At 47.4% G+C, this 25,446-nt stretch overlaps 1 protein-coding gene across 4 annotated transcripts in view; it reads left to right on the top strand.

The window, feature by feature from the left end:
• Nucleotides 1–25,446, top strand: part of bbx (bobby sox) — a 280,573-nt gene that overhangs the window by 231,216 nt on the left and 23,911 nt on the right. For 2 of the 4 annotated variants that reach the window (XM_065455225.1, XM_065455227.1), the window contains 5 exons: nt 9,381–9,650; nt 10,439–10,619; nt 14,566–14,933; nt 16,546–17,618; nt 19,694–20,005. In XM_065455225.1, the coding sequence (XP_065311297.1) occupies nt 9,381–9,650; nt 10,439–10,619; nt 14,566–14,933; nt 16,546–17,618; nt 19,694–20,005 (2,204 nt within the window). Of the gene's footprint in view, nt 1–7,465; nt 7,661–9,374; nt 9,651–10,438; nt 10,620–14,565; nt 14,934–16,545; nt 17,619–19,693; nt 20,006–25,446 lie in introns of those variants that run through there. The other 2 variants (XM_065455226.1, XM_065455224.1) reach the window with 2 other exon arrangements.

Below are 25,446 nucleotides of genomic sequence, written 5' to 3'. Positions count from 1 at the left end.
GCCAGAGGCGTTCAGTTTGCGTTATTGATGTAAAGCGTATTGCATATCGCGGAGCTTGTTCCGCCACCACCGATGCCACGCCTAAACTTTAGCTCGTCCCGGCAGCGTTAGCTGTAGTACATGCCCCTATAACCAGATGCACTAGGCGAATGAGCACAACATTGAGGATGGCGAGGACAGCGCTATTTCCGTGCGTATGCGTTGCATTCATTTGCTCACGATTTTCAGTAATTGTGGTGCGGTTTAGACTTCTGAACACTTACTCGTCTAGTACAGCACTTTTGCAACACTTCGGAAAGAAGTGTTCCATTTAAACTTTATTTTTCGTAACAAAGGGAACTGGAGCGACATCATCTGGGCAGAAACCTATTGCATTAGCTTGACGAAGGCGTAGGGTCCATTACGTGGCAGCGTTGTTCACAAATACATTATATTTTCAGCACGAAACGAGGGAGAAAATGAATATAGAGCTGCTAACCTCGCGCATGTACTGCCGAGCGACATCGCCGAAGCGCCTTTCTGACCACGGGTCCCGAGATTTTAACGCGTGGTAAACAAATAATCCACGTTGTGGAAATAAATCCAGGCAGCCTTCCCTTGTATACCGAGAACCGTATACCGAGTATTCTTTACAAGCTTCCGCACGCAGCCCGTGCCTTCACGGGTGTACCACTGTAGAACTCTCCTCTTCATGCATCCTCGTTATGAGATGCTGTATCGACTCTCTTGCTATAGGAAGTTGTATTACAGGCTGGCTATCAAATACGACTGCCGTTGGCCTAGTCACAAACGTGATGCTTGGGCAGTCGATGCATAATTCTCAAAAATAATATTGCCGCAAAGAATACACATAGAACAGCAAGGGCGAAACCACTACGAAATTGCGCGAGAAGAAGACTGACTGACTGAATAAACTAAGAGGGAGAAAAAAATATAGCGTCGCCTTTGTTAACTTACCAGACTGTAAGTGTGTTGGGAACCTGTACGTGCCACTGGCGCAAAACGTGTCTGATTACCTTCCGCTTTAGCGGCGCTTTTATGCGACCACGTTAGCACAAGGATGTAACACATTTACGGCGCTAGCATTGTACAGTTCTACAAACAAGCACGCCCTGCTGCGAGTCTGACCACAGGCGTCGCTGGACCGACGAACGATACCTCTGCGAGGGCAATGAGCTCCCTCGAGTGCGACTAGGAGCGCAGCGCATGGTGCCACGCGAATGCGCGCTGTCGTTCATCCAAGTTAACGAATTCATGCCCTGCTCTAGATATGCGAGCACTTGGGGGGCGCCTTAGCGTGGAGGCTCCCCTATTTGTGTACGTCAAGCTGCTGCTTTCCTTTCTGCTGTCAAAGAGGCTCTAAAGGGCAGTGCAAGATTGTTGTACACTGGTAAAGTGCACTTAGCCGCATCTACCTTCCCCTTACCCACTTTCCCATAGTTCAAATGCATTATTCTCTGTTGAAAACTCCTGTTATTCATTCATTTTGGGAGGGATTGGTTGATGTCTAGAGATAAAATGTTGGCCGGTATGCCATTTTTCTTAATTTCTCGCCGGAACAAGTGCGCCGGTACGGCATGGTGTCGTCGTGGATTCCAGAACGTTTTCTCGTGTTTGGGCCGTTTGTGTGCTGGACAAGTGTTCTCGAAACCTACTGGTTCGCGTCCTTGGTTTCTTTCACGGTGCAACGTATATAGTCTTTCTTTGCCGATAAGCGATGCACACAGCGTGCGTGCAGAACGTGGAAACTCTTGCCTCAAGGGGTGCGATGGCCAGCGAGCATCGTGAATACGTCTCCTGCAAGATATTCCTCCCTTCGCTATAGGCGTGTGTAATCTGGTGCACTGCTCTCAGCGCAGAAGCTTAAGCGTCCAGGGGCCCCTCCGTGTGGACTGCGTAGATAATAAGCCAGCTCGTTCCCTTTTCGAAGCTGACGTGGCCGGCTGCAGCTGCCAATCGCTCTCTACTCTACGCATGCGTCCTCGCGATCTTGCTCTCCGGGCGATAAACAGTCACACTGGCGATAGCTTATCGGCGTATATATTTATTTTGCTTTTCCCGAACACTTATCGAACACAGCAGGACAAAGCGTTGAACGGGATTTGCCTTGGAGGACGAGATCCCGGGCTGTTCTTTTTTCTTTTCCTCGCGACTCTGTAACGTACACGGACGGGGATCGATAAGGCAGCGTGTTGTCCCCCGCCTGCCGCGTAGTCTTCTCGAGTCGAACGCACAGCGAGCGAGATGCCGCCGGCCGAGAGATACCGAGCACGTCACGGCGTGCGAAGGTCGACCTCCCAAAGCCTTTATCGTCCCGCGACCGAGCCAGCGTGGTGCACCGTCAAAGGTCGGACGCTCTCGTCGAGGACGCGGAGAGTGTACTGCAGGGCGTCACGGTTACCGTAGAATTTCCTACAAGAATTTCTAGAGGGAACTCTGACGCCGTGATTGTTCAGCTACAATGGGAATGATAGGCAATACCATCAGTGTAAATTTAAATGCGAAGAGAACGCCTGTTTCACGAAAATACTTGAAAGTGCGACCTGTAATCCCTTTGTAGGCTGTCCCTATAAGCGTAGAATAGTTCCAGGCTGACGTTTATATGGTTTTATTGGTCTAAATTTACAAGCAATCGGTCTTCTAAATGCACGAAGGCAACAAGTCTGTGCACGTGCATGATTGTCACGAATAGTTGAAAGTATAACGCAATATTTTTGCCGAATACGATCAGTTTGCAATGTGACAAATATGTCTCGAATAAGAAAGACGAAGTGCAGCTAAATCCATGCACCACTCATTATGTCCATCCTGGCTGAACCGCTAGCCATGCTTGCAGCTCCTATCGACGCCAGTCATTTTTGAGGCAAGCCTTGTGACTGTGATGACGTCCAGTCGTTGCGCGGGTTCCAGCACGGCATCTGCTGAGGTGTGAAGGCTTGCCTACTGGCCGTGTTCCGTTTGCGCAGTTTTCTCGTTCCTTCCTCTCTTTGGAGACATTCGGCAGCGAAGGTTTCTTTGCAGCTTGTTCCCATTTTGCATCTGCCTTGCCTATTATACAACTTCGGCCTCTGGGTACGTGGCACTGAGCACGTGTTCTCGGTCACTTCACAAGAAAGGGCGTGTGCATGCCTGAATATACAAGCAGAACAAGGAGCAAGAGCTGAAGACGAAGGTAACAGAAAATTGGGAGTTGGCTAGAGAAAAGAATGAAGAAATTAGAAACAAACAGCCGATCGAGTGTGAAGAAAAAAGTGGTCAAAACGGGACCAGGCCATGCATTTAGCGAGGGGCGTTGAGCCACACGGAAGTAAAGGAGGAGGAGGAGGAGGAGGGTAGTTAAGTGAGGACATTTCAGTAAACGTCAAAGAAAGATTCGCTTATAACAGGTTCCCACATCTGCGTGAGATCCGTTTACTTTTTCTTTTTTGTAAGATTCATTCAATTCGCCCTGCGTTTGGTTCAGCGTTAGTTCCCGGCTTGCGAAGAACGAGCCGTGCTTTCTCCTTGCGCACTACATAGCTCGCAAACTCCGGGAAGCCGTTCTGCACGCGAACTCGTTTTACCTTAAGGAGAAACTATGGGCAACCGCATGTCGGTGCTATCACACACGCTTAATGAAATTTCGTCCGAAGACAGCCGATAATTGCGAAATACAGCGAGCGATGACGTTAGTGTAGCAGTTGGTGTAGCAGCATCCATAGAAAGACGTCGAAACAACGGCCACAGCACACTATAAAGAAAGAATAGAGCTGCTTGTCTAGAGCCGTCTAGTAAGCTTTTTATTGATAATACTTTATCTAATCGTTTCACGTGAACACTTTCGGCTGATGCCGGGCTGCCTAATGATAGTATTGTGCGACGCCGTGGAAGCTTCGTTTCATGCCACCGTAGGCGGCCAGCTTGAGTCCCGTATTCCGTGATGGTTTGTTTTCGCTTCTCGCCCTTCTCCGTGTCTCTCCGTATGCGGCAGATAGACTGAGACCGCATTCTCAGCCCTTCATAATTTTCGAGAATACCTTCACTGGAGCGGCCGGCACGCTTCTCGCTGGCTTACTCCCCGTGTTCATAAACGGACCTCTATTCGAAGCTCTTCCTTGGCTCCATGAGTTAGATGGTTTTCCTTTGAAACGGGACGGTGGCATGTGCGAGCGCATCTCAGCATACGAGTTACGTTTATGTGCAATCTTCACTCCTTGCTGCCTATAAAAGCTCTCGGTTACACCATACTGTGGTCGTGTGCCATGTGCGTCACTCCGGTTATTTCCTTTTTATTTATTTAGAAAGTTTAGCGCCACCAATATTATAAAGGTTTCCTCATGCTGATGTTGATCGAGCCAGCGTTTACCCCCACACTATCTTTTAAACCCTGTATGGTCTGAGAGTTGTTGCCGTAGCCTGTGATTTTTTATGCGTATTTGCTCATAAGGGTCCTCCGTACACGCTAACGGCTCAAGAAGTCCACGAGAGCCCATGTTGTTGACAAGCAGTGATGGTGCCGTTGCTTTGGCGCACTTAAGGTAGATTGGTATGTCGCACTTCCAGAACACCATATATATTATGGTCCACTATAGGCCCTTAACCAGCAGCGGAAGTTTGATACGAAAAGATGCGAAAATGGAAGACCACTGGTGACGTCACGGTGACATCACCGCAGCGTCTGTCCGTGATGTCACGGGTTTTGAAAGCGGCCGCACGGGGCTAGTTAATCGTTGATCTACAGACAACGACTGCAATTAGTTCGTAACCAAGCAAGCGAATACTAAAGCTGGGAACTTTCCTCACACCTTAGACTGCCAAAGTGCGCGATAGTTGCCATGCCAACTCATGACGACACTGACGTCGCGAGTCACACCACGAAACGCGTGGCCGTTTGGGCGGAAAGTTCAGAAATAAAAAATCTGCCTTTATTTCTTGCCCACTAATAACCGACTTCCTTTCGCCTGAGTAGTGTATTTAAAGCCTAAACTTACTATTGTCATTTCTTGTGTTGCTTGAGTATCCTTACTTTGGTGTAAACATGGTGCGCTAGGTCCGCTTTTGTCGCACTTAGGTGTGATATCCTTGAAGGCCCAAAAGCGAGCTGAATGATTGTGGCCCCTGATGTCGTCGCAGGTCGGTGAACTGCATCCGCAAGTCGGCGACTTTCCGTTGTGGACTTCGCAGTTCCTAGCGCATGCCTCTACTGGCGGGCATGGTGCCAGCGCGTCGGCTCGGCAGAAACGGTGTGGAGAAGAGCGCCCGGCTCGCGCACGTTTCTCGCGCTTTCTTTTTTTTTTTCAGTCCTCGCTCTCTACGTCGTCGTTAGCTCGGGCCGTTCCTGCAATTGTTTTGGTTTCCCCAGGCATGCACACGCCGGCAGAAGGGCCGTTGGTCTGTTCCTTTCCGCTTTTTTTGTTTTCTGTGCTCCGGATGAATCGTGTGGCGTCGCGCGGAAACCGGAAGCTTGTGCTTATGCGTGCCCCGAGCACTTGTCGTTAGGACCGTTCCGATTCCGTGCGCCCGCGGACGAAGGGGGGGTCCGTTGGAGCCCGAGCGGCTCGGCGTGGTCTGGGCTCCGTGAGCAAAGATGTGTGAAGGCAGATGGTCTGATCAGGATTGTCCGAGCTGCAATTGGGGATTAAAAAAAGGAGAGAAAAAAAGAAAAGGAGGGGTGGGGGCGAAATAATACTCGCTGGAAAAAAAAAATAGTTTCTAGTTGGTTGAAGGACCGGATTGTAATTGTGTATTGCTTTAACAGCAGCGTGTAGCAATGTTGGCTATACATAGGAGCCGGCTGACCCAACACACAGAAGCAGCCAACATTATGAAAAGAAAAAGCGTAATTGAGCCATACATACCATAAAGGCGCAAGCATGCTAACCCTGCTCTGGGAAAATAAAATAACAATATCCTTGTGGTATGGTTCATGCAGCCGGTAAGCTGACACTTAGTGTAGACAAACAAAAGGAATAGGATTGCCGTTCCCAGAAAAAATCCACAGGGCAGTGTTGCGGGACATCTGGTACATACTCGTGTAAGAGCCGTACTTTCTTTTTCTCAGTCTTTAGGAGGCACGGAATTCGCGGTTTTATTTTTCTGGCGGTGTGTAGTATTATTGATCTTTTTGTGCTAAAAGAGCGAGCGTTGTTGTTTTCATGACGCATATATTTGTTCACGCAAGGACGCCACGCAGCTGGTGCCCGTCTATAGTCCTCGCTACTGTCGCTAAGACGCGGTTCGGTAGTGCACTCATGGATTCAGTCTTCTTCGGTGCCCTACATGGGCCGAGATATGACTGTGACGCAACAGCTTTTCACTACGATGTCCGACGACCGCGCATGATACGCACTCAGAATCCAAGAGCTTGTACGCAAGCTGCGACGCTCACAAGTCTTCGCGTTCTTTATTCCTATATATATATATATATATATATATATATGTGTGTGTGTGTGTGTGTTTGTGTGTGTGTGTGTGTGTGTGCGTGCGTGCGTGCGCACGGCCCTCAATCTAGTATATATACGGCGTCGCTTCTGTGCACGATGCTGCTGCTCACTACAGGTTAATGCCGATGTTCTTCGTCGGTCAGTCGGGTCCCAGTATTACGTTCCAGAGATGTGTTGCAGGGTTTTGACCTCGCACTGAAGACGCGCATCGGCAGAGGAGTTTCATAACTAGCTGACGCAAAGTGCTTGCGTACACTAAAGAGCGCATAGCGTCATCGAAAAACTAGCGCGTGCAAGGCGGATAGCTTTAGCCGAATTTGGGTCAACTTCTAAAGCAATACCCAGTGCCTGCGCACCTGCTGCATTTGCAGGTGCGCAGTCCGATTCAGATGAGGCCTCCGCGTCAAGCAGTGTGTGGGGCCGCCATATTGCGTGCCACGCTGCCCCGACTTTTGTCATGAGCGTTTACAGTACGAGTTGGAAGAAGCCGTGGATGTCAGTCAAATGCCCTCGCGAGTCTCTTCCCAGCGCTAGCGGTCAGGCCCTGGACACGCACCGCGGCGTGCCCCGGGCGTTCGTAGAGATTGGGAGGTGGGGGGGGGGGGGGGGGGGAGGAGGGGGCGCGGTGCTTATCGCGGCAGCGCGTGGCCGGACTCGGCGGAGGGGAGCGCGGAATGCGGGCCGCCGCCGTGATGGAGCGGCCCCACCGGTCGGTTGGCCGACGGCGGCGGCGGCGCGGGCCGTTGACCTCCGGCGCTGCTGCAGCGCCCCGCGCGCCGTGTCTCCGCTGCGCCCGGATATTCCGCTCGGCTGGGCAGCCAGCGTCTCGCTCCAAGCAGCAGCCTCTCCCCCTCCCGCACTCTCCTTTCCTCTGCCCACTTCCAGTTCCGTGCACCTCTGTGCGACCTGAGACGCGAAGGCACCTGCCGCTGCTGTTACTCCGGCGGCATCGCGCGCTTTCACAATGTGCGTAGCCTCCTCTGCTGGCGTGCTAAATTGAGTGCGTGAACTCCGGATGCAAGCGATGGCTGAAGTACGGTGTCGAAACCGCGCGCGCAGTCGTGCCACGGGGGTTTGCGCGCCGCTTTCGTGAATGGCTCGACGATGACTGCGCAGCGCATGGTTGTGGTGCACATAAATACTGGCATGGATCCCGTGCACCTCCGCTGCCGGGCGGGCAGGCCTGGCGTTCCGCCGTCGCCGACATGTTTCTTGAGCTGCGACTGGAAGTGGCTGAGGTACTGTGGGTATCGCGAGCGCAGTGCCGACTTGGCCGCGGCGGCTTACCATCGTTTCTGTGATCGAGGGATTAACGCAGCAGACACGTAACTACGGTAAATGCTGCTTGCCTTCAGGCCGCATGTGATCCACACTTGTCCTATCGCTTCCCGCATATCCGTGCCTCTTATGGTCGGCCACCTTAGCAGCAGGTGTACAGAGGACGTCCGGAAATGGCTGGACGTGCCCCTCCCCCCCCCCCCCCCCGTTTGTTATGTGCGCAAGACATTGGCAAGAACCCAATGCACGTTTAGTTTGAGCGTGGCAACACGGCATGACGCCGTCAACTGAAAATTATTGTTGGTGGGCATTTCATTGCTTGAACACGCATGTAAAAGATTTTGTGCTTTTAACCAGCCAGAAGTACAGTTCAAGCAAGCACAATTGCACTGTTAAAGCCCAATTTCACAGTGTTCAACTGGGCTCCTGACTACCTTTTTTTTTCATTCATTAGCCCAAAGGAGCATCGACTGTACATTTATCTGTACATTTAGTTTAAATTGGGAAGCTCCCAAAGTTTGGCTTCTGTATATTAAGGAAGACCTTATATGGGGACAACCCATGCATGCTCTCCTTTATGCTAGTTTATGATAATTTACAGAGAGGACCGCAAAAACTGACTTCAAATTTTCACTTAATAGTTGAGTTTGCGGTTTGAATTCTTTACCAAAGCTTCCATGATTTATATGAAAAGCTTGAGGGAAATGAGATTCCTAAACACTCCATTCACTTCTGTTGGCTAAGAAATTCAAGTCAAATACTTTTATTAACTATGGGTACCAGTGAACAGAAAAAGGCTTAATTGCAATTCTTTGCAAATTCTAAATGAAAATATAATGCCTCACGGGCAGATATAAAACAAATCTAGAGTCACGGCATGGCATTTTTGAAGGTAACTCTCATAACCAGTTCAAGTTTGGGTTTGGTTGATCTTTGCATGCCCTGCACATCAAAGTGCATACGTTGTGAAGCCATCTTTTTGGTTGCTATAAATTTCATGTGACATTACACACTGGAACACCCTGCATGAAACTTCACTAGAGGGAAGAACATTGTTTAATGTCACATGGTTATTTCAACCTGGTTTATCGGCACTCTTGAGTGGTGTGACGTGAATGAGTCCACACCTGCAAATTTTTTTGGCTAATCCAGTCAGTGAAAGCAAATAATGACTGATCGGTGTCAAAAATTCAGGAAACAACAACAACAAAAAAACATCACTAAACAAAAATTGGGGCCACTAGAAGTCATTGTTGGCCACTAGAAGTCATTAGAAAAGGTTTTGATGAAGTCATGAAAGTTCCAGATGTCATTGTTTCTTACTTAAGATGTATTAAACATGTTAAGGTTGAGCGCCACTTGGAATGCATTCAGCGAAACCAGGGTGATTTAAAAAAAAAAAAGGTTATCAGTCAACTCGTTGGGGATTTCATGTACATTGCAGAAATTTGCAATGTTTTGCAGAAAAGTTTCAGCAGTCACACACGTGGGACCTGACAAAACACTATTGCATGATCTTGACTGTTATCTAGAGGAATATGGCTCTTCTTTTGTCACTCAAACTTATCTCAGCCAGCACCAGACAACAGCATTCTTATCTTCATCTTCTACACTAAGCATGTAGCACCCAGTGCGCATTTATGGCATGTGGGAATATCGTTTGTTGTTTATCAATTGCAGGCGGGCCCTTCAGCCGAGGCCCTGGTGGTGCGGGATGATGGTGAGGACGAGGGTTGCTGCCGGGGGGAGGAGGACTGGTGTGGCGGAGCGGGCGGAGCCGGGGTGCGCAGGCCCATGAATGCCTTCTTCCTGTTCTGCAAGCGGCATCGCAGCGTGGTGCGTGAGCGCTACCCGCACCTCGAGAATCGCGCCATCACCAAAATCCTGGGCGAGTGGTGGGCCAGCCTTGAGCCCCACGAGAAACACACCTACACGGAGCTTGCCAAGCAGGTGAGCTCAAAAGCTGTTGCGTTCACCGGGGATACCTCCACGCACATTCTACTTCAGACTGACTCCAATGTGGCAAGAAACCATAGAGAAAAATGGGACACTGAAAAACTTGCATGTCTCGCATGTCACACAACACTGCAATAGCCTTTAATGCTGAGTTACACTGGCGAACTAGCCTCAGTTAAGCTTATGGTGGTACTTGCTGCAGTGGCTATGGTGCTGTGCTGCTAAGCACGAGGTCGTGGGATTTAATCCCAGCCACAGTGGCCTCATTTCGATGGGGGTGAAATGTAAAAACACCTGTGGGTCCTGTGCATTGGGGGCGTGATAAAGAACCCTTGTTGGTCAAAATGGATCCATAGTCCTCCACTGTGGCGTGCCTTATAATCCAGTTGTGCTTTTGGCACGTAAAACTCACAATTCAAGCTTATCTTGGTTCTAAGTTGATTTGAGTCCACTTATTCGAGAAACCTAACTGTGGTTATGCCAGTAACTGTATGTGCTAACGGCATAAATGCTCAGTTACTCAAAAAGCCTAACGGAAGCTATTTCAGTGTGTGCATAGCAAATCTCTTGCTTTTGCAATGGTGGTAGGCTATCAGTGATGTTCAGCGCAACCAGTGTTGTGCCCATGTTACTGGAGCGTTATTGCCATTTGCTGCCTGCCTTTCCTTCATCTAGTCTCACTCTTTCTCTCATGTGCACCCTCCCAAACCGTGAGTTCTTGCTTGTCCGAAGTCCAGCTGGTGTTTATTAATTCTCAGTGTGTTGTGTTGCTCTACCCACAGTACAAGGAGGCTTTTATGAAGGCCAATCCGGACTTCAAATGGTGCAAGATGCCCACCTTGCCCACGCGGTCTCCAGTGACGCGCACTAAGGGGGCCACCACCAAGGGAGACACGCTGCGCTGGAGCCCCGAGCAGACAAACTGCCCTCGGTCGGATATGCCACGGGTGCCCACCCTCACAAGTGCGTACCACCTCTCGTCTTCCTCATTATTCTTCTGCTTGCTTAAAACGACAAAGGAAACCTAATCATCTTAGACTAGTGATGGCTACTTCTTTTTGATCGTAGATCCAGCGAATGCAGAAAGTTCAAATTTGAAGTAAAGTGAAAGAAGCAAACATGGAAAATAAAGAGAAGCTGCATATGGCACATAATGTGTACAGGATCAGTTACATAAACTGGCTTGATGATATTTGCAGAGAACGTGCCGACGCTTGTCCACAGAACATAATATAGATGACGATGCATACGGCCTTACTGACCAAACGAAGAAATCTCTTCTCTCAAAATCTGTCCCATTTCACGTTTAGGGACTCTAAGGAGAAGAGCAAGATCAATTTAGGCTGATTAAGCATCCTTTTGAGGCTCTCTTTGAAATAATTTTCCTGAAAAGCTTTTACCATTAGCAGAGGGAAATTAAGGCCAAACTTGCCGCCTTGAATTTTGAGCCCAAACCACAACAGTAATGATTTCACTGTGGTGTCATGGATTTTGTGTCATTTTCATGCATTTATTAGGCTCTTCTTGTGCAACGAAAGCTCCCATAGTTCTCAGGTTGATTCCAATCTAATTTTGTGTTGCAACATGGTAGACTAGCCATAAGTGGGCGCTGCTGAAATTCATGATCTTGTGAGGGGCTGGCAACACAATTCCAATGCAGCATTTTCAGTGCATCATAGTGACATGGGCAACAGCATTTAAGACAACACTCCAGGAATAAGATCACTAGCTGTGTAGTTGAAGACTATAGATGCTGCAAGTATAGTCGGTGAACCATGCTTGCAATTGATCACTTTTCAGAGGTACATTCACCTCTGTGTGATATACTGCACAGCAAACAGCCTCACCGGTGTGATATGCATTGCATAGTGTCAATGCACTTGAGAACTTTGGGACATGATAGTAACACTCACGAGGGTGCATCCGATTGCTTTGTCACATTCACTTTTTGCTAGCTTTAGCCACTGGGTGTACACTGTCAGTGATGTCCCCCAAAACAACGGATTGAGAATAAGGCCTAGTGATTGTCAACTACTATATTATATGTATTGTATAAAATATTTACCAAAATTATCTCGAATAGAATAAAAGCAACACTGGACTTTAGTCAACCCAAGGGAACAGGCTGGCTTCAGGAAGGGATACTCCACAACGCATCACATCCATGTCATTAATCAGGTTATCGAGAAATCCGCAGAGTATAATAAGCCTCTTTATATGGCTTTCATAGATTACGAAAAGGCGTTTGATTCAGTAGAGATACCAGCAGTCATAGAGACATTACATAATTAAAGAGTACAGAACGCTTACATCAATACCTTCGAAAATACCTACAGAGGTTCTACAGCTACCTTAATTCTACACTAGAAAAGCAGGAAGATACTTACAGAGAAAGGGGTCAGACAGGGAGACACAATCTTTCTAATACTATTCACTGCATGTTTGGAAGAAGTATTCAAGCTATTAAACTGGGAAGGCTTAGACGTAAGGATCGACGGCGAATACCTCGGCAACCTTCGATTTACCGATGACATTGTTCTATTCAGCAACAATGCAGACGAGTTACAACAAATGCTTGAGGACCTTGACAGAGAGAGTGTAAGAGTGGGGTTGAAGATTAATATGCAGAAGACAAAGATAATGATGAATAGCCAGGCAAAGGAACAAGAGTTCAGGATAGCCAGTCAGCCTCTAGAGTCTGTGAAGGAGCATATTTACCTAGGTCAATTAATCAAGATCATGAGAAGGAAATTCATAGAAGAATAAAAACGGGTTGGATCGCATACGGCAGACATTGTCAGCTCCTGACTGGAAGCTTACCATTATCATTGAAAAGGAAGATGTACAATCGGTGCATTTTACCAGTGCCTTTTACCAGTGCTGACATATGGGGCAGCGACTTGGAGACTGACAAAGAAGCTTGAGAACAAGTTATGGACCGCACAAAGAGAACAGTGGAACAAAGATTGCTAGGTATAACATTAAGAGACAGAAAGCGAGCGGTTTGGATCAGAAAACAAATGGGTATAGGTGATATTCGAATTGACATCAAGAGAGAAAAATGGAGCTGGGCAGGTGATGAAATGCGCCGGTTATATAACCATTGGACCATTGGGGTTACAGAATGGATCCCAAGAGAAGGGAAACACAGTCGAGGACGACAGAAGACTATAGTCTGGTACAACTTTAGAAAAAGGGGTCTTTACTCCTCCAAGGTGGATGCACATGAGCCTCCACCAATGGGTGCGCACTCTAGACTGACGTAACGAAGCCGGATGGCCGGTGACCCTGCCATTGGAGAAGATGGCCACCCACACTTCGAACTGGGCCGTATTGTGTCAGTCGTGTGCGTCTGCCCCTCGTCAGAGTGAATTTCTAAACTGTTTGTGGTGGTCTATCATGCCGGAAATATTATTGCGACCTTACGATGCACCGTTTGTGCCGTGTGCGTTTATCCTGAGCCGTGATCCGGCGACGAAAGATTGCAGCGAGCATCGCTGACGTTGCGGTACGTGAACTGGCGAGACTGCAGGTTAGCAACAACAACAACAACAAAAAAGAAAGAAAGAAAGAAAAAGCCTATTCCTGAAAATAACTGTGAAAACACAGAACCCAAAAATATAAATCTAAGCTATTTAAAACTAAGAGTATTTATTTAAAACGATGAATAAAGCATTATTGTATCGTTCCTGCCTCGATCGTCTTCGCGCCCCAGGTTTGTAATGGTTTTGATAAATGCATTGTTCTTTTAAGCACTTGTTGAATAGCAATTGATTCATTTTAAGCTCGGAAAATGAGTAGTAAATGTGCCGTGTACATGCAAACCAGTGCAAAACCCATGCCGAGCTGCTCTTTCTGCTTTTGTCCCGTGCAGCATTGTAGAAGGCACGGGGTTATTTTTCTTTTGTGATCCGGTATATTCTGTACCATTATAATCACGAGAGCTCTACCAAACCAGTCAACAAAATATAAAAGTCTTCATTTGTACTGAGAATTACGCATTTTCGAAGCACGGTTTTTTGAGCGGGACTATTTTCGTCGCAGAGACAATCGGCTGTCGTGCTTCGGTTATCTGGGTGGGGCCTCCCCTTCTAAAGATGTACCAGACTATAGGTGGAGCGATGAAATTAGGAAATTCGCCGGCGCTAGTTGGAATCGGTTGGTGCAGGACAGGGGTAATTGGAGATCGCAGGGAGAGGCTTTCGTCCTGCAGTGGACATAACACAGGCTGCTGCTGCTGATGATAATGATTGTCAACTGAAACATGCCAGAACTGGAGCTTAACTGAATGGTATTGTATGGCACTGCTGCACTTCAATGTAGTTGTGTGCTAGCTCATCTGGTCTGTGTGTTTAATATGCTGTGGGAGACGGTGAAAATAGTAATTCATTTGGTGAAATAGAAGGCACACAGACATCGTTAAAGGATACAGTGTGGGTGACGTTAGCTTTTTGGCTGGTTGTTTTTGTTGTTCATTTGTCTCCACGCTCACAAACATGAAACTTGACTTACTGTGTAAATAAATGAAATATAATTATGATTATAAAGATTCTGTTTGCACTTCATACGAAGCAAGTCGGGGAGATTGCTTCAGCGCATTGCACAGCATTAATTAAAACAGAGTTTAGGCTCACATAGGTAACCTATATTACCCAGTGCAGTCAGGAGGCCCACGCAGAATTTTGCACGTACAAATACCAAGACATGGAAACCAATAACATTGTGGATAGGGTTTGCATTTTTGGATTTAACATATTACCAGGTACAATGTGTATTCCTGTACTAGCAAGCACAGTTTCCTGCTTGGCTCGAAGCTTATGTCATGTCAGTATAGGCGTAACAAAGACATTAAAGTCTAAAAGGAAGTGTTTTGCCTTAATTTTTTATCCTGAATGTTGCATTGTTACAGAGGACCCGCTGAGCATCTCAAGGCAGAACAATAATAGCCCAGTGCTGCAGCAGCAGGGCTCAAACTCTCAGGACGAGCCACCGGCAACAAAGCAAATGACCGAGTCTGGCGGCAACGCGGCCGAGCAGTCTGGTGCTCCAAACCCGGTACCCTCGAACAACCCGCCAGTCTGCTGCAAGCCTCCAAAGAAGCGCTACCTGGAGAACCTTGAGAACGGCACATACGGCGGGGGCAATGCAAGCCGGCTCAAGTCGGAGTCGTCGCCGTCGCCATCTCCCTCGCCGGTGCCCTGTGCGCCACTCCAGAGGGCGGCCTCCACGGATCAGCAGACTAACAATGCATGCTCAGCCCTGCTTGAACTGGCAGAGGTGGGTGGCGCTCAAGCATGAAGGAGCATCCCATGTTTCTTGAATATGCAGTCAGCCACAAGTTTATGAGACACTGGTTCCATGGGTAACTGCGCTGTTAACCCCTCAAGAGCTCATTTTTGTTGATGTTGAAACTACCATTGGCAAAATTTATTACATAATAACGTTAAAACCCATAAATATGTGCACAAATGTTGTAGGAAGTTTAATTGAATAAAAGTGTCCATAACTAAATGTCCATTGCCATCTACGTTGTGAGGAGGGCTTGTCATAAGCCAAAAGGTGATGGTGACTCATGACGAGTCAAGGTCGTCAAGATCCCTGAAGGGGTTAAGGCATGGTGCTTCTGATTCAGTTGGATCACTGGATAAGTCGCAGAAATTTCTTTGCCCTCAAACTTTTAATTCAAGGCTACGTGCTCAGGATCCACAGTTATTCATCTTTTTTTTTTTTTGCAAGTTCTGTGCCCTATAAACATTTGTTGCAATCTGTACGTTTGTGTTCCGTGCAGAGAAAGGGGGTTTGAAGAGACATCCTTATGTCCGTGTGCTTTCTTTACATTTTGCAGCATTTGCACACATTGAACTCTTGGGGATGAGAAGAGTATTTCTTTTTAAATTGTATGCTTAATAAAGAAAAGAAAGTAAGCATGCCCGGAGCATGAACATCTTACCCATGCCTCGAGGATGTATCATATTCTCACGTGTAGATAGCTTGCAAAAAATTGCAGAAATGGAAGAAAATAATAAGAAAGTTGGAGTGCAGGGTGTACACATATGTTTCTTTTGAGTGAAGATTTATGGCACTGATCTGCAGCACACTGTCATAAGCAACGAAGTTGAAAGCAGTATTCTTATTGCTGGAAAGTCACCAGAAGATAGAATTAACGTCTTGATTCACTGTGCTTTGCTGGGAAGCAGTGTTGATGACTGTACTTGCAAAAACGCAATTCCAGAAATTCACATTGCCACTATAATTGCGCTGAGTTGCCTTGATTAAACTTGTCTTGTTGTGTGCGGTTATTTGTGTGAATTATGCGCACAAATATTTTTCTTCTATTTTTCTGGTTGTTGTATTTGCTGGTGCAGGTTACAAGCAAAGGCAGGTTATACGTGCTGAAATTTGGCACTTTCTTTTATCAATTTATGTAGGCCGTGCTTGCCGGGCATTGTAAACATATGTAACACTAGTGGTTTTGTCTGCTTGGGTGTCTCTGTCACTGGCAGGCTTTCTTGAAATTCTGTTAGGTGTCAGTAGTTGACCAGAACAGATACACAATTTCTGTGTCGCATGGCAGGTTGCGCATCTTCTGTTATCAGACTCCACGGTGAAACTCGAGCATGTAAACAATAGTTTATTCGTCTGCTCTGCGCATACTAAAATATGATGCAACTTGAACTGCTTCAATCATTGCATTCCAATTCCACCAGTTGCTTAGACGGTGTTACAGTCTCCTGCAATATTTCTTGCTTCATTTTTCCTGTCTGATTTTATTTCAAGCTTGCAGTGGCGACCCTGAGCATTTAGGCTAGTCTCAGGGGACTGCGTAGTTGCTTGCTGCTGTAAGCAACTTGTCTTGTGCGTGGTTTTGTTGACTCACACCTCCTTTCAGGGATGCCAGGGTGGGAAGAAGCCACCAACTGCAGGAGCTCGCCAGAAAACTGGGGACCTGAACGCCAAGTCACAAGATAACGGTAGCAGCGGCTTGTCTTCTGCTGCGACAAGCACCACGACTACAACGTCGACGAGCACTAGTAGCAATGGAAGTAGTGGTCTGTGCGGTGGCGGCTCGGTTCCCCCGGCTGGCTTCGGCCCAATCCCCATGTTCGACGTCAGCGCTGCCAACCGCATCATCGACCAGGCATTCAGCCAGCCCACCACTGCCAGCAGCACATCTGTGACGCCGCCGCCATTCACGGCGCTGTCGACTTCGTCCTCAGGCACGCCTCCACCCAGCTCGAGCAGCGCAACGAGCCTCGGAAGTGGATGCGGGAGCAGCTCGGCCGCGGCTAAGGCACGTGAGCGCGAGCGCTTCTTCAACGTGTCGTCGGCACTGAGTCTTGCGCAGTCTCTCAACCGAGGCGACGAGGAGCAGCCGCTGAACCTGTGCAAGGAGCGCCCTATGACGACGATCAAGACCTGCCAGCAGGACATCATCAACCACATCATCGACAAGTTCCTCTGCGGCCCTAGTAATGTGGAGCCGCTGGACGGCACTGTCTTCTCGGCACACGGCTCTTCGCGTCATCCTGATGACAGCCCCGCAGTGCCTGCCGTTGTGGCCGCTGCCGTCCCGGGTACAGTGCCCACACCAAACGCAGGATTCTACCGCGGCAGTGCGGACGAGGATGGAGACAATGTGCAGAAGAAGGTTTCTGCTGGAAGCCACAAGAGTGGCGTTCGGCGCAAGGGGCTTGCTGGCAATTCGCCGAGCAAGCGTGCGCGGATCCATGCATCCTTGACCGGGGACGAGGACGGGGGCAGCAGCCCGGAGAGGGGGCGGAAGAGTCAGCGGTCGTGCAAGGGTCAGCGTTACCAGGCGCTGGTGTCGGAAGGTGTGCTGCCGGGCTCCAAAGAGCGAAAAGGGCTTGTCCGCAAGTCGGATGAAGAAGGAGACGATGAGCCCAGCAGGCTGGGTGGAGGAGGACGCAGGGATGATGGGGCCAAGGTGCCTCGCAAGAACAGGTGATGCAGGCACTTAAGTTTTTTTGTTAATATTATTTAACCGCTGGTAACCTGCTCCAGCTGTGACTTTGGTGTTGCACTACTAAACCTGGGCATGCAAAATCACAAAACCCAGAGGCAAAATGCAAAATTGTCCATGTAGCATGCATTGGGTGCACGTTAAAGAACCCCAGGTGGTTAAAATTAATTTATTAAAATTAATCCGGTCTCTCCCACTGTGGCATGCTCATAATGAAATCATGGTTTTGGTGTGTAAAACACCAGAATTTAATTTTTAATTAACCCCTTCAGGGTCGATTTTTTTCGCCACATGCGACTGCCCAGGGTTGATTTTTTTACTGCAGATTCCCATTCTTCTTAGGACTTATTTCGAAAAAAATTTACCGTAATTTTTCTAGGGCTACCGTAAAGTGAAAAAAAAAAAAATTTGCATTGGTATATACGTACTCTTCATTCATGAATAACCAATATAAAAAAGAAAATAAGCTTATAGGAATTAACAATTTGATGCATTGTTATACAATAGTTCAAGGCTTTGAACATGCGCACACAAGAATATTTCGCAAGACTTAAATGTTCCTGCTCTTACACTAATATGTACATCCATAGCGTAATCGAACTGCGTTGGTGTACTCACTCAAGAAAACTGTGTGGTTGTGTGCCCGTCAAAAAAGCAAAACGTGTGACAAACTTCCACTAATTTTCATGCTATCGCCAACCAGAGGCAATTAGTTCTTGCGAGTCTTTAAAAAAAAAAAAAGCGCCGAAAAGCATGCACGGTGTCATCCTTCCTATGCGCACCCCTGTGAGCACTAAACAAGTGAGAAACAAGCGGTCACCCTTTGAGTGATTAGTGATGAGATAGCCATCAGTTTTGCAAGCGTAAGCTGAAACTGCCTGTGGAACAAAACCCAAACTGCCGCCCGCCCGTACGCGTGCCAATGCGCGAGCAGTAGTATATAGACGCGTGAGAACAAACTAGCTCTAAACCAAACCACGAAACGGAAAAAAAATTCCCTGTATTCCCACATAGTGGCAGCACATGACAGAAAAGAAATAGTTGGAAAATAGGCGAGCTGTTTAAATGTACAGACGGCGCCGTAAATATATGGCATCGACTATGTTGAACTTGTTCGTGGCGCCATATATTTACGTCATTGACCCTGAAAGGGTTAATGTTCTTTTTAACCTCTGGTAGACATATCTCGTTCTAATTGCCATCATTCACCTGAAGCTGCACAAATGGCCTCATCAAAAATCTAAATAATTGAGGAACACGTACAGTCGACTTCTGTTGATTCGACCTTGATGGGACCAACGAAATTATCTGGATTATCTGGTGGCTTGAATAAAAGAACCAACAGAAAGAACACCCATGCACACTGCTGTTTTGGTTGGCAGTACAATCGAACCTCATTTTAACAAAGGCTCATCAGATGCGAAAAATAACTTAATTATATCCTATATTTGTTAGAAGCATATATTTTTGACATGCAGATATTGTTAATAGATATTTTAAATTTGCTGCATTATATCCAATAATTTGTTCTGTTCATGTTCATTATATCAAGATTCATGTGTATTACCTGATTCTCATGTGCACCTAGTTTTTATGGGTTCATAGTAACAAACAGTGTGCACCCAAATCTAATGTGCACATGAGTTTACAAACAAAAAATGTAGCCCTCTTGTGATTCTGGCATTCTGGAAGTAAGACAAAGCCTGCAGAGTTCACCTTGATAAAATGATAGTTTATTTACACTTAACGTCCATCATCGTCAATAAGCTTTTATAACTGTCTGTGGACCACATCGTCATCATTTTTGTTGTCCTTCATGTTTGATATTGTGCATTTCTCTAACCACTTTGCTGCAATTGCAAAAGGGATCGTGGCCCATGTCTAGACTAACCACTTCACCAATTCGTACTGCAATATGTGGAACTTTCTGAGTGCCTTCAGCCAGGATTGAACTAACCAAAAAATCGAATTGAAGGGATTGGAATTAACAGAAGTCTACTATAACAGGAACCCAGGTGCGCGCATTGTCTCAACGTCATGATTCTTGCTTGTACAGTGGCACTTTCAACCTGGACGCCCAGATAGCAGCACTGCCCAAGTGCAGCATGGAGTCGTTCACACGGCGCAAGAACAAAAAGAAGTCCAGCCAGCCAGATGACGATGGCAGGGACGATTGTGCCTCTGCTGACGCTGCAGAACCAGGGGGCAAGGACCCCGACTTCCGGACAAGCTTAGCCAGGTCTGTGCGGCAACGCAGTGAATCGGGGGCGTCTGGCACAGACGAGGCAGTGGACGATCCCTCAAGCCCCCCACCTGCATCCTCACCTAGTGACCATTCATCTATTATGCCCAGGAAGTTCAAGACAGGGTACTTGCTTGTTTACCTACTCATTTATTTCTCTCTCTATTATGCATGTGAAACTTCTTTTGTGAACTGTCCAGGGCTTTCCTGACCATAGCTATTGAAAACTGAGTCCGTCTTGCCAAACAGCTCGTACTTAGAAGAATCGCATTGCGTATTCAATGGTGGGATCAAACCTCAGTTCACCAGCACAGCAGCCTGATGCTCTAACCATTATGCCACAGTCCTTTTTTTTTTTTTGCAATAGCACTTGTACTATGTTTCTCATGCCAACACCAACTAGCTCTTTCAGATGATCATAATTTGTTGATTATGATGATGATGATTTTCATACTATATGGCACATACCCACAATGGTGGATTGGCAGGTGGCACATATCGTGCCAACTTTTGGACCTCGTGGGGACTGAAAAATAGCCCGAAAAAACCAAACCGTCCGAAAAACTCATTCAGCCAATAAAATGAAATATACTAGGCTTAGAGTGACTTAAAAAAATCTCTAATATCACCCTGCCTCGTACTACGCTTGGAGGCAATCAGATTTGCTTGGATTTGCGCAAGAGTGACATCGTCTCTGTATACATTCTGACAAGAGTTTCACCGCGTTGGCGATCTGTAATCACTGTTGCTGGAGATCACCATGGCGATCGAAGTAACAAGCTCCGTTTATTCGTGCCACTTTGCACTCGTGAAGGCACACGAGGTGGTGCCGATCACAAATATTTGAAGCCGCACAAGTACACACAAAGATGTGATGTCGTCTATGAGACACACCTGCTTTGTGGACACACCATGTGCAAATAGCAACTGAAAGTTTAAAATAAATAAATGAATGGAAATGGACCCCGCTTTAAGTGATTATGATGATAATGCCGATTCAAAAAAAGAAATAAGAAAGAATGCCGTTCCCCAGAGCATTTTGTCAGCCAAGGAAGAGCAGGCACAGCCTCTGAGACTGGAAGATGTCGCACATTCTCTATTGAAAGCGTGCGTGTTCCAATCTGGGAGGCTATAGGATGGATAGGTGGGCTAGTTGGTAATGCATTGTTATAAAAACTTTGAGCGCTACAAACACACATGACGTAGAAAAGGAAAAACACCACATGCACTCTGGTGGGGTGTGTGTTGATTCTCTATGTCCTGTGCGTTTGTAGCACTCAAAAGTTTTTATAATGAGGCTATAGAGTGGACCGCTGGAAGCCAAGTCATAGGAATATCTAACATGGCGGCCCCCGAGATTGGGTTGCGTGGCTCGGAATGAGCAATTTAGTCCGGGAAGTCGAACTTTGAGGCCTAAATTCATCTGAAAAATTGGTTGAATTAGCTAAATGAAACCGTGACAATGCATTTATGAGGTCTGTAATAGCTATCAAGTCTTAATTTTAGGAGTCCGAAAAATCCGTCGGTGACTGCAGGTCTTTGAGATGATCGCCACGTGTTGATAATAATTATGATTTCCCCACTATGGCAAATGGCCACTGCAAGGGATCGGCCCAGAAGCATGTTTGCGTGTTGGTTATGATGACTATCTTCATACTGTAGCTTGTACCCACAATGGACGATTAGCTAAGAAGCAACTGTTACATTTGAACTAAATAAAGATAGATGAAGAAATACAAGCCAACATAAGAGTTGTCACATTGCATAGTATGGGCACGAGAGAGCACATGCGAGTGCATCAATTTCTTTTATGCCACGGACGTAGGAATGAAAGGGGCAAATTTATAGCATTTCATTAACCGCTTCATATAGACTGCAAAATGTGCACATCTTTCTTCCTGTGGCATAACCAGACAGGATAGACGATGGCTGTGCAAATGAATCCTAACACAACTTGCACAACTGCTTGCTTGTAGTGTGGGTCATGTGCCCATAGAACCATGCCGCATGCTCATCTACTCTTAAAGCGCCGCTGTTTATGGCTAGGTTCTGGCAAATCTCGGCTCTGCGGACATATACAGTCGCCGACCGATTTTCCGGACTCCGAAAATTCGGACATGCCCGATTATTCGGTCAGCTTCGCGGCACCGCCATTCTCCCCATAGACCATAATGTATAACAACTGCCGAAAGTTCGGACACCTTGCAACCTCTCGTCTGATTTTTCGGACACTCCGTGAGCCAACTCGGTCGAGAGCACCATGCACCGACTCTGACCGGTGCATGGTTCGACTTGCCGAACGCCATTTTTATTTTAAACGGAGCTTCCTGGCTGCCCCACGAAGTGGCGCTACTGGAAATCCCCGCTCATCATCATCGTTTCTGCCTGGTTCGATAGAGTGGCTCTGCAGCAGTTCCGGTTTCAGCTTAGTAAGCCATGTCAAGACAATCCAGCAGCTGATTTGTTTCTTCGCGCAAGAGACGCTGCGAGCAGGCCGCGTTTTTCGTTTGTGCGACTGGTGTCGGCACGGTGGTGTTTGCTTTGTGTGCTGTGTCGAGGTTTCGGTGATCCAACGCGCCATACGTAAACATCGCGTCAAGGGTCTAATGGCGCTGACAGTGCCCGCGCAGACTGCGCTGGGGAATGCCGGCAAGCGGGTGCCGGGAGGCCTAAGACTTGTCGCCTTCCGATGTGCTCCCTACTGATGCGGAAAATGTTCTGCCGAGACCTGCGCAGTGGTTGCATTGCGATTCCGGACACCGTCTCATTTGACAGTTTCATAGGTGCTGACACTGCTGTATTGACATGCGCAGAACTTGACGACGGCAAGATCATTCGTCAGGTTTCTGCTGCGCTGCCGTAGCATGCGGAGCGTGTACAAATAGTGACTGTGCTTTCAGCCGCTAATAGTGACCGTACGACCCTCTCCGAGATTCAGGCTTATCTGATCGCGCGCAAACGGAACAGCGTGCAACGGCGCATTCACGATTTCTTCCAAGCCTACTGCCGAGCTTGAATAAGTGCGTGGAAATAAAGGATTTCATCTTTTTTTTTCTTAATCTGCTTTTTCGGACACCTGTTTATTCGGACATTTTCGCAGACCCCGTGAGGTCCGAATAAACGGTCGGCGACTGTACTAATAATTTTTCATACGTGGTCAGATCCAGAAGATAGTGCAATGCCAGGCCGACTCGTGACGAAGGTGAAGCAGGCGTTAGGCACTCCCCATATGTGAGCTGATCTCGGAGATAGTGCAATACAGGGCTGACCTTTGGCTGAGTTGCAGTTCGCCATTAAAGAGCCCACATTCACAGCTTTGCTGGTCATCCTTCTTCACACTGTAGAAGGGCACTGAATTTTTTTATTGATGCACAGCAGAGCTTCGTTGATGTGATCCTGTTTCGTATGATTTTCCGTCGCCAATGTTCCTGATGGAGAACGTAGAAAATGGTCCAATGCATTTACACTTATTTTTTGCTGCTTCGTATGTTCCTGGAAAACGCAATCTTTCGGCACCAACATTCATTACATCACCAAATTCTAATTGTATAATATGTTTTTCGGCCGCTAGATCCCATGTAAACAAGAGAAAGCGCGAGGCACTTGTGATCGAAAGCAGTACGCGCCCGCCACAGCAGCTTCCCTGCTCTGCTCTCTTACTCGTGCCACATGAAAATGCTGGCATGCACGCATTCCTCTTCCTGCACCAGTAAAACCCTCAGATTGTCACATGTCGCCATCCACGGTTATCGCTGTCAACCTTGTTGCAATAAGCATCTTCACCTATCTGTTTCACAGTGTGTGCGCATGTGGCATAGTGTTGTGGAATTCAAGAAGTGTGCTGCATGCTTGTTATTGCTTGCAGCACATTTCTCTTTTGCTTTTGCATTCTGCTCGTCAAAGCCCAGCAGCCACTTGTTAAAAATGTCCTTTGTCATCCACGCACTCTTGTTGGACTCCCAATCCGTGGGAACATGCACATTGCGTAGGCAAAATGGTCTTCTGGACTTGCCTATGACTAGCATCATTGTTTTCTCGTACTGTCCATCTTGTAACAGAAGGTAACACGCTCTTCTGACTTTTTTTTTTCCCTGGCAAGGATCCTCTGAAAAATGGAAGGTTTTTCCTGGCTTCAACTTGTAGGAAATGTTGCTTTCGTCGGCATTGGAAATGTTGCGGGATTTGTTACCTGCGAGGTGCACAGAGAGAACCTTGGTTTTCTGCTCATCTATGACAGTGTCGTCAATGCTGGCCAATTTGCCAGAAAGTCATTTGAAGGAGATCCTGCGACTCAATTTGAACCGGTTGAGCCAGCTTTCACTGCAATTGAAGTCGTCTTGCTTCAAAACAACGGCAAATTGACCTGCACATTTGCATACCAGCAGGCCGTTGTGGGTGTCTCGAACGGGCGTTGTGAAGCCAAACGAGTAGCACCTCTTCAACATAGGGAAACGCTTCGCAAAGTTTGAACTTCTTAGGTTGCAAGTCACCTGATGCTTTCATGGCCGCGATTACCTGCTTGTTTCTGACGGTTGAATTCACTGGCAGCCCGCTGGCAGCCAGACGGCAGCCAATTAGTTCCAGTCCTGATAGGAAGTCACGTTGGCTGGAATCCCAAGACAAACCGAAGCTGCCAGAAGTTTGCGAAATCGAACGCGGGACAACTTGCCGCAGGATAAATATAAATTTGCTACTAGTATGGCAGCGCCCGGTGAGACCGGTGCGTGCTTGGCGTAGTTGGTAGTTTATGCGTTGCCACCTTCAAGATATATAGTTGTATTCAGGGATACGATCACTTTCACGAGATTTTGCGCTACTCGGCACAGAACGCGCACTGGGCCAAACTCACCAGTGCAACAGACGGCCTCTGACGTGTTCGATGCCAAGACGTGAAATTGCGTGTAAGTTGTTGTATCCCTGAAAGCAACTGCTCGAGGAACCCTGCCCGTTGCGATCATGTCGCCCAGAGGCGACATTGATGAGTTGGTGTTGTGTCATTACTTGACGAAACATGAAAAAGCAGGATATTGGGTACTTATACGCACGAAATTTTGTGCCGACATGCTTGGGATTTGATCGCGGAAAGCTTGGTTCGGCTGAGGGTGCTTCTCAATTTGAACCGTATGAACTAGAGATATGGCTGGTGCATGAAAATGCACGCTGCCTGTCATCAGCAAAAGGTTTCATACGAAAAACAATATTGGTTGCGATCATGAGGGCAATGAGCTAATGTACGTGTGTCTATTTACCGAACTAGTGCATTCTTAACGGCTGCACTCTTAACCTGCACTTTGAACACACATCAGTTTCGAGCTGCCACCCAAACATACGGCGGAGAGGCGGAGTGAACACGGGCTAGCTGCAACGACTTTGCTAACTGCAGGAAAAGGAGATATCGCCGCTGTTAGATATGGAGCTGTTTCCTGCGCCTACTTCGAGTTCCCCCGGACCACATCGAATCGCAGCACATTCCAGAGGAGCGCACGAGCCAACAAGTTCAAGTGCCAACAAGTTCGTACGCCGCCGGTGGAGCCGTGCCGCCGGGAGAAGGAGGAGCCCTCGGACAA

Source organism: Dermacentor albipictus, chromosome 4, assembly GCF_038994185.2.
Source record: "Dermacentor albipictus isolate Rhodes 1998 colony chromosome 4, USDA_Dalb.pri_finalv2, whole genome shotgun sequence".
NCBI classification, from domain to species: Eukaryota; Metazoa; Arthropoda; class Arachnida; order Ixodida; family Ixodidae; genus Dermacentor; species Dermacentor albipictus.
This window is presented reverse-complemented; position numbering and strand designations above follow the sequence as displayed.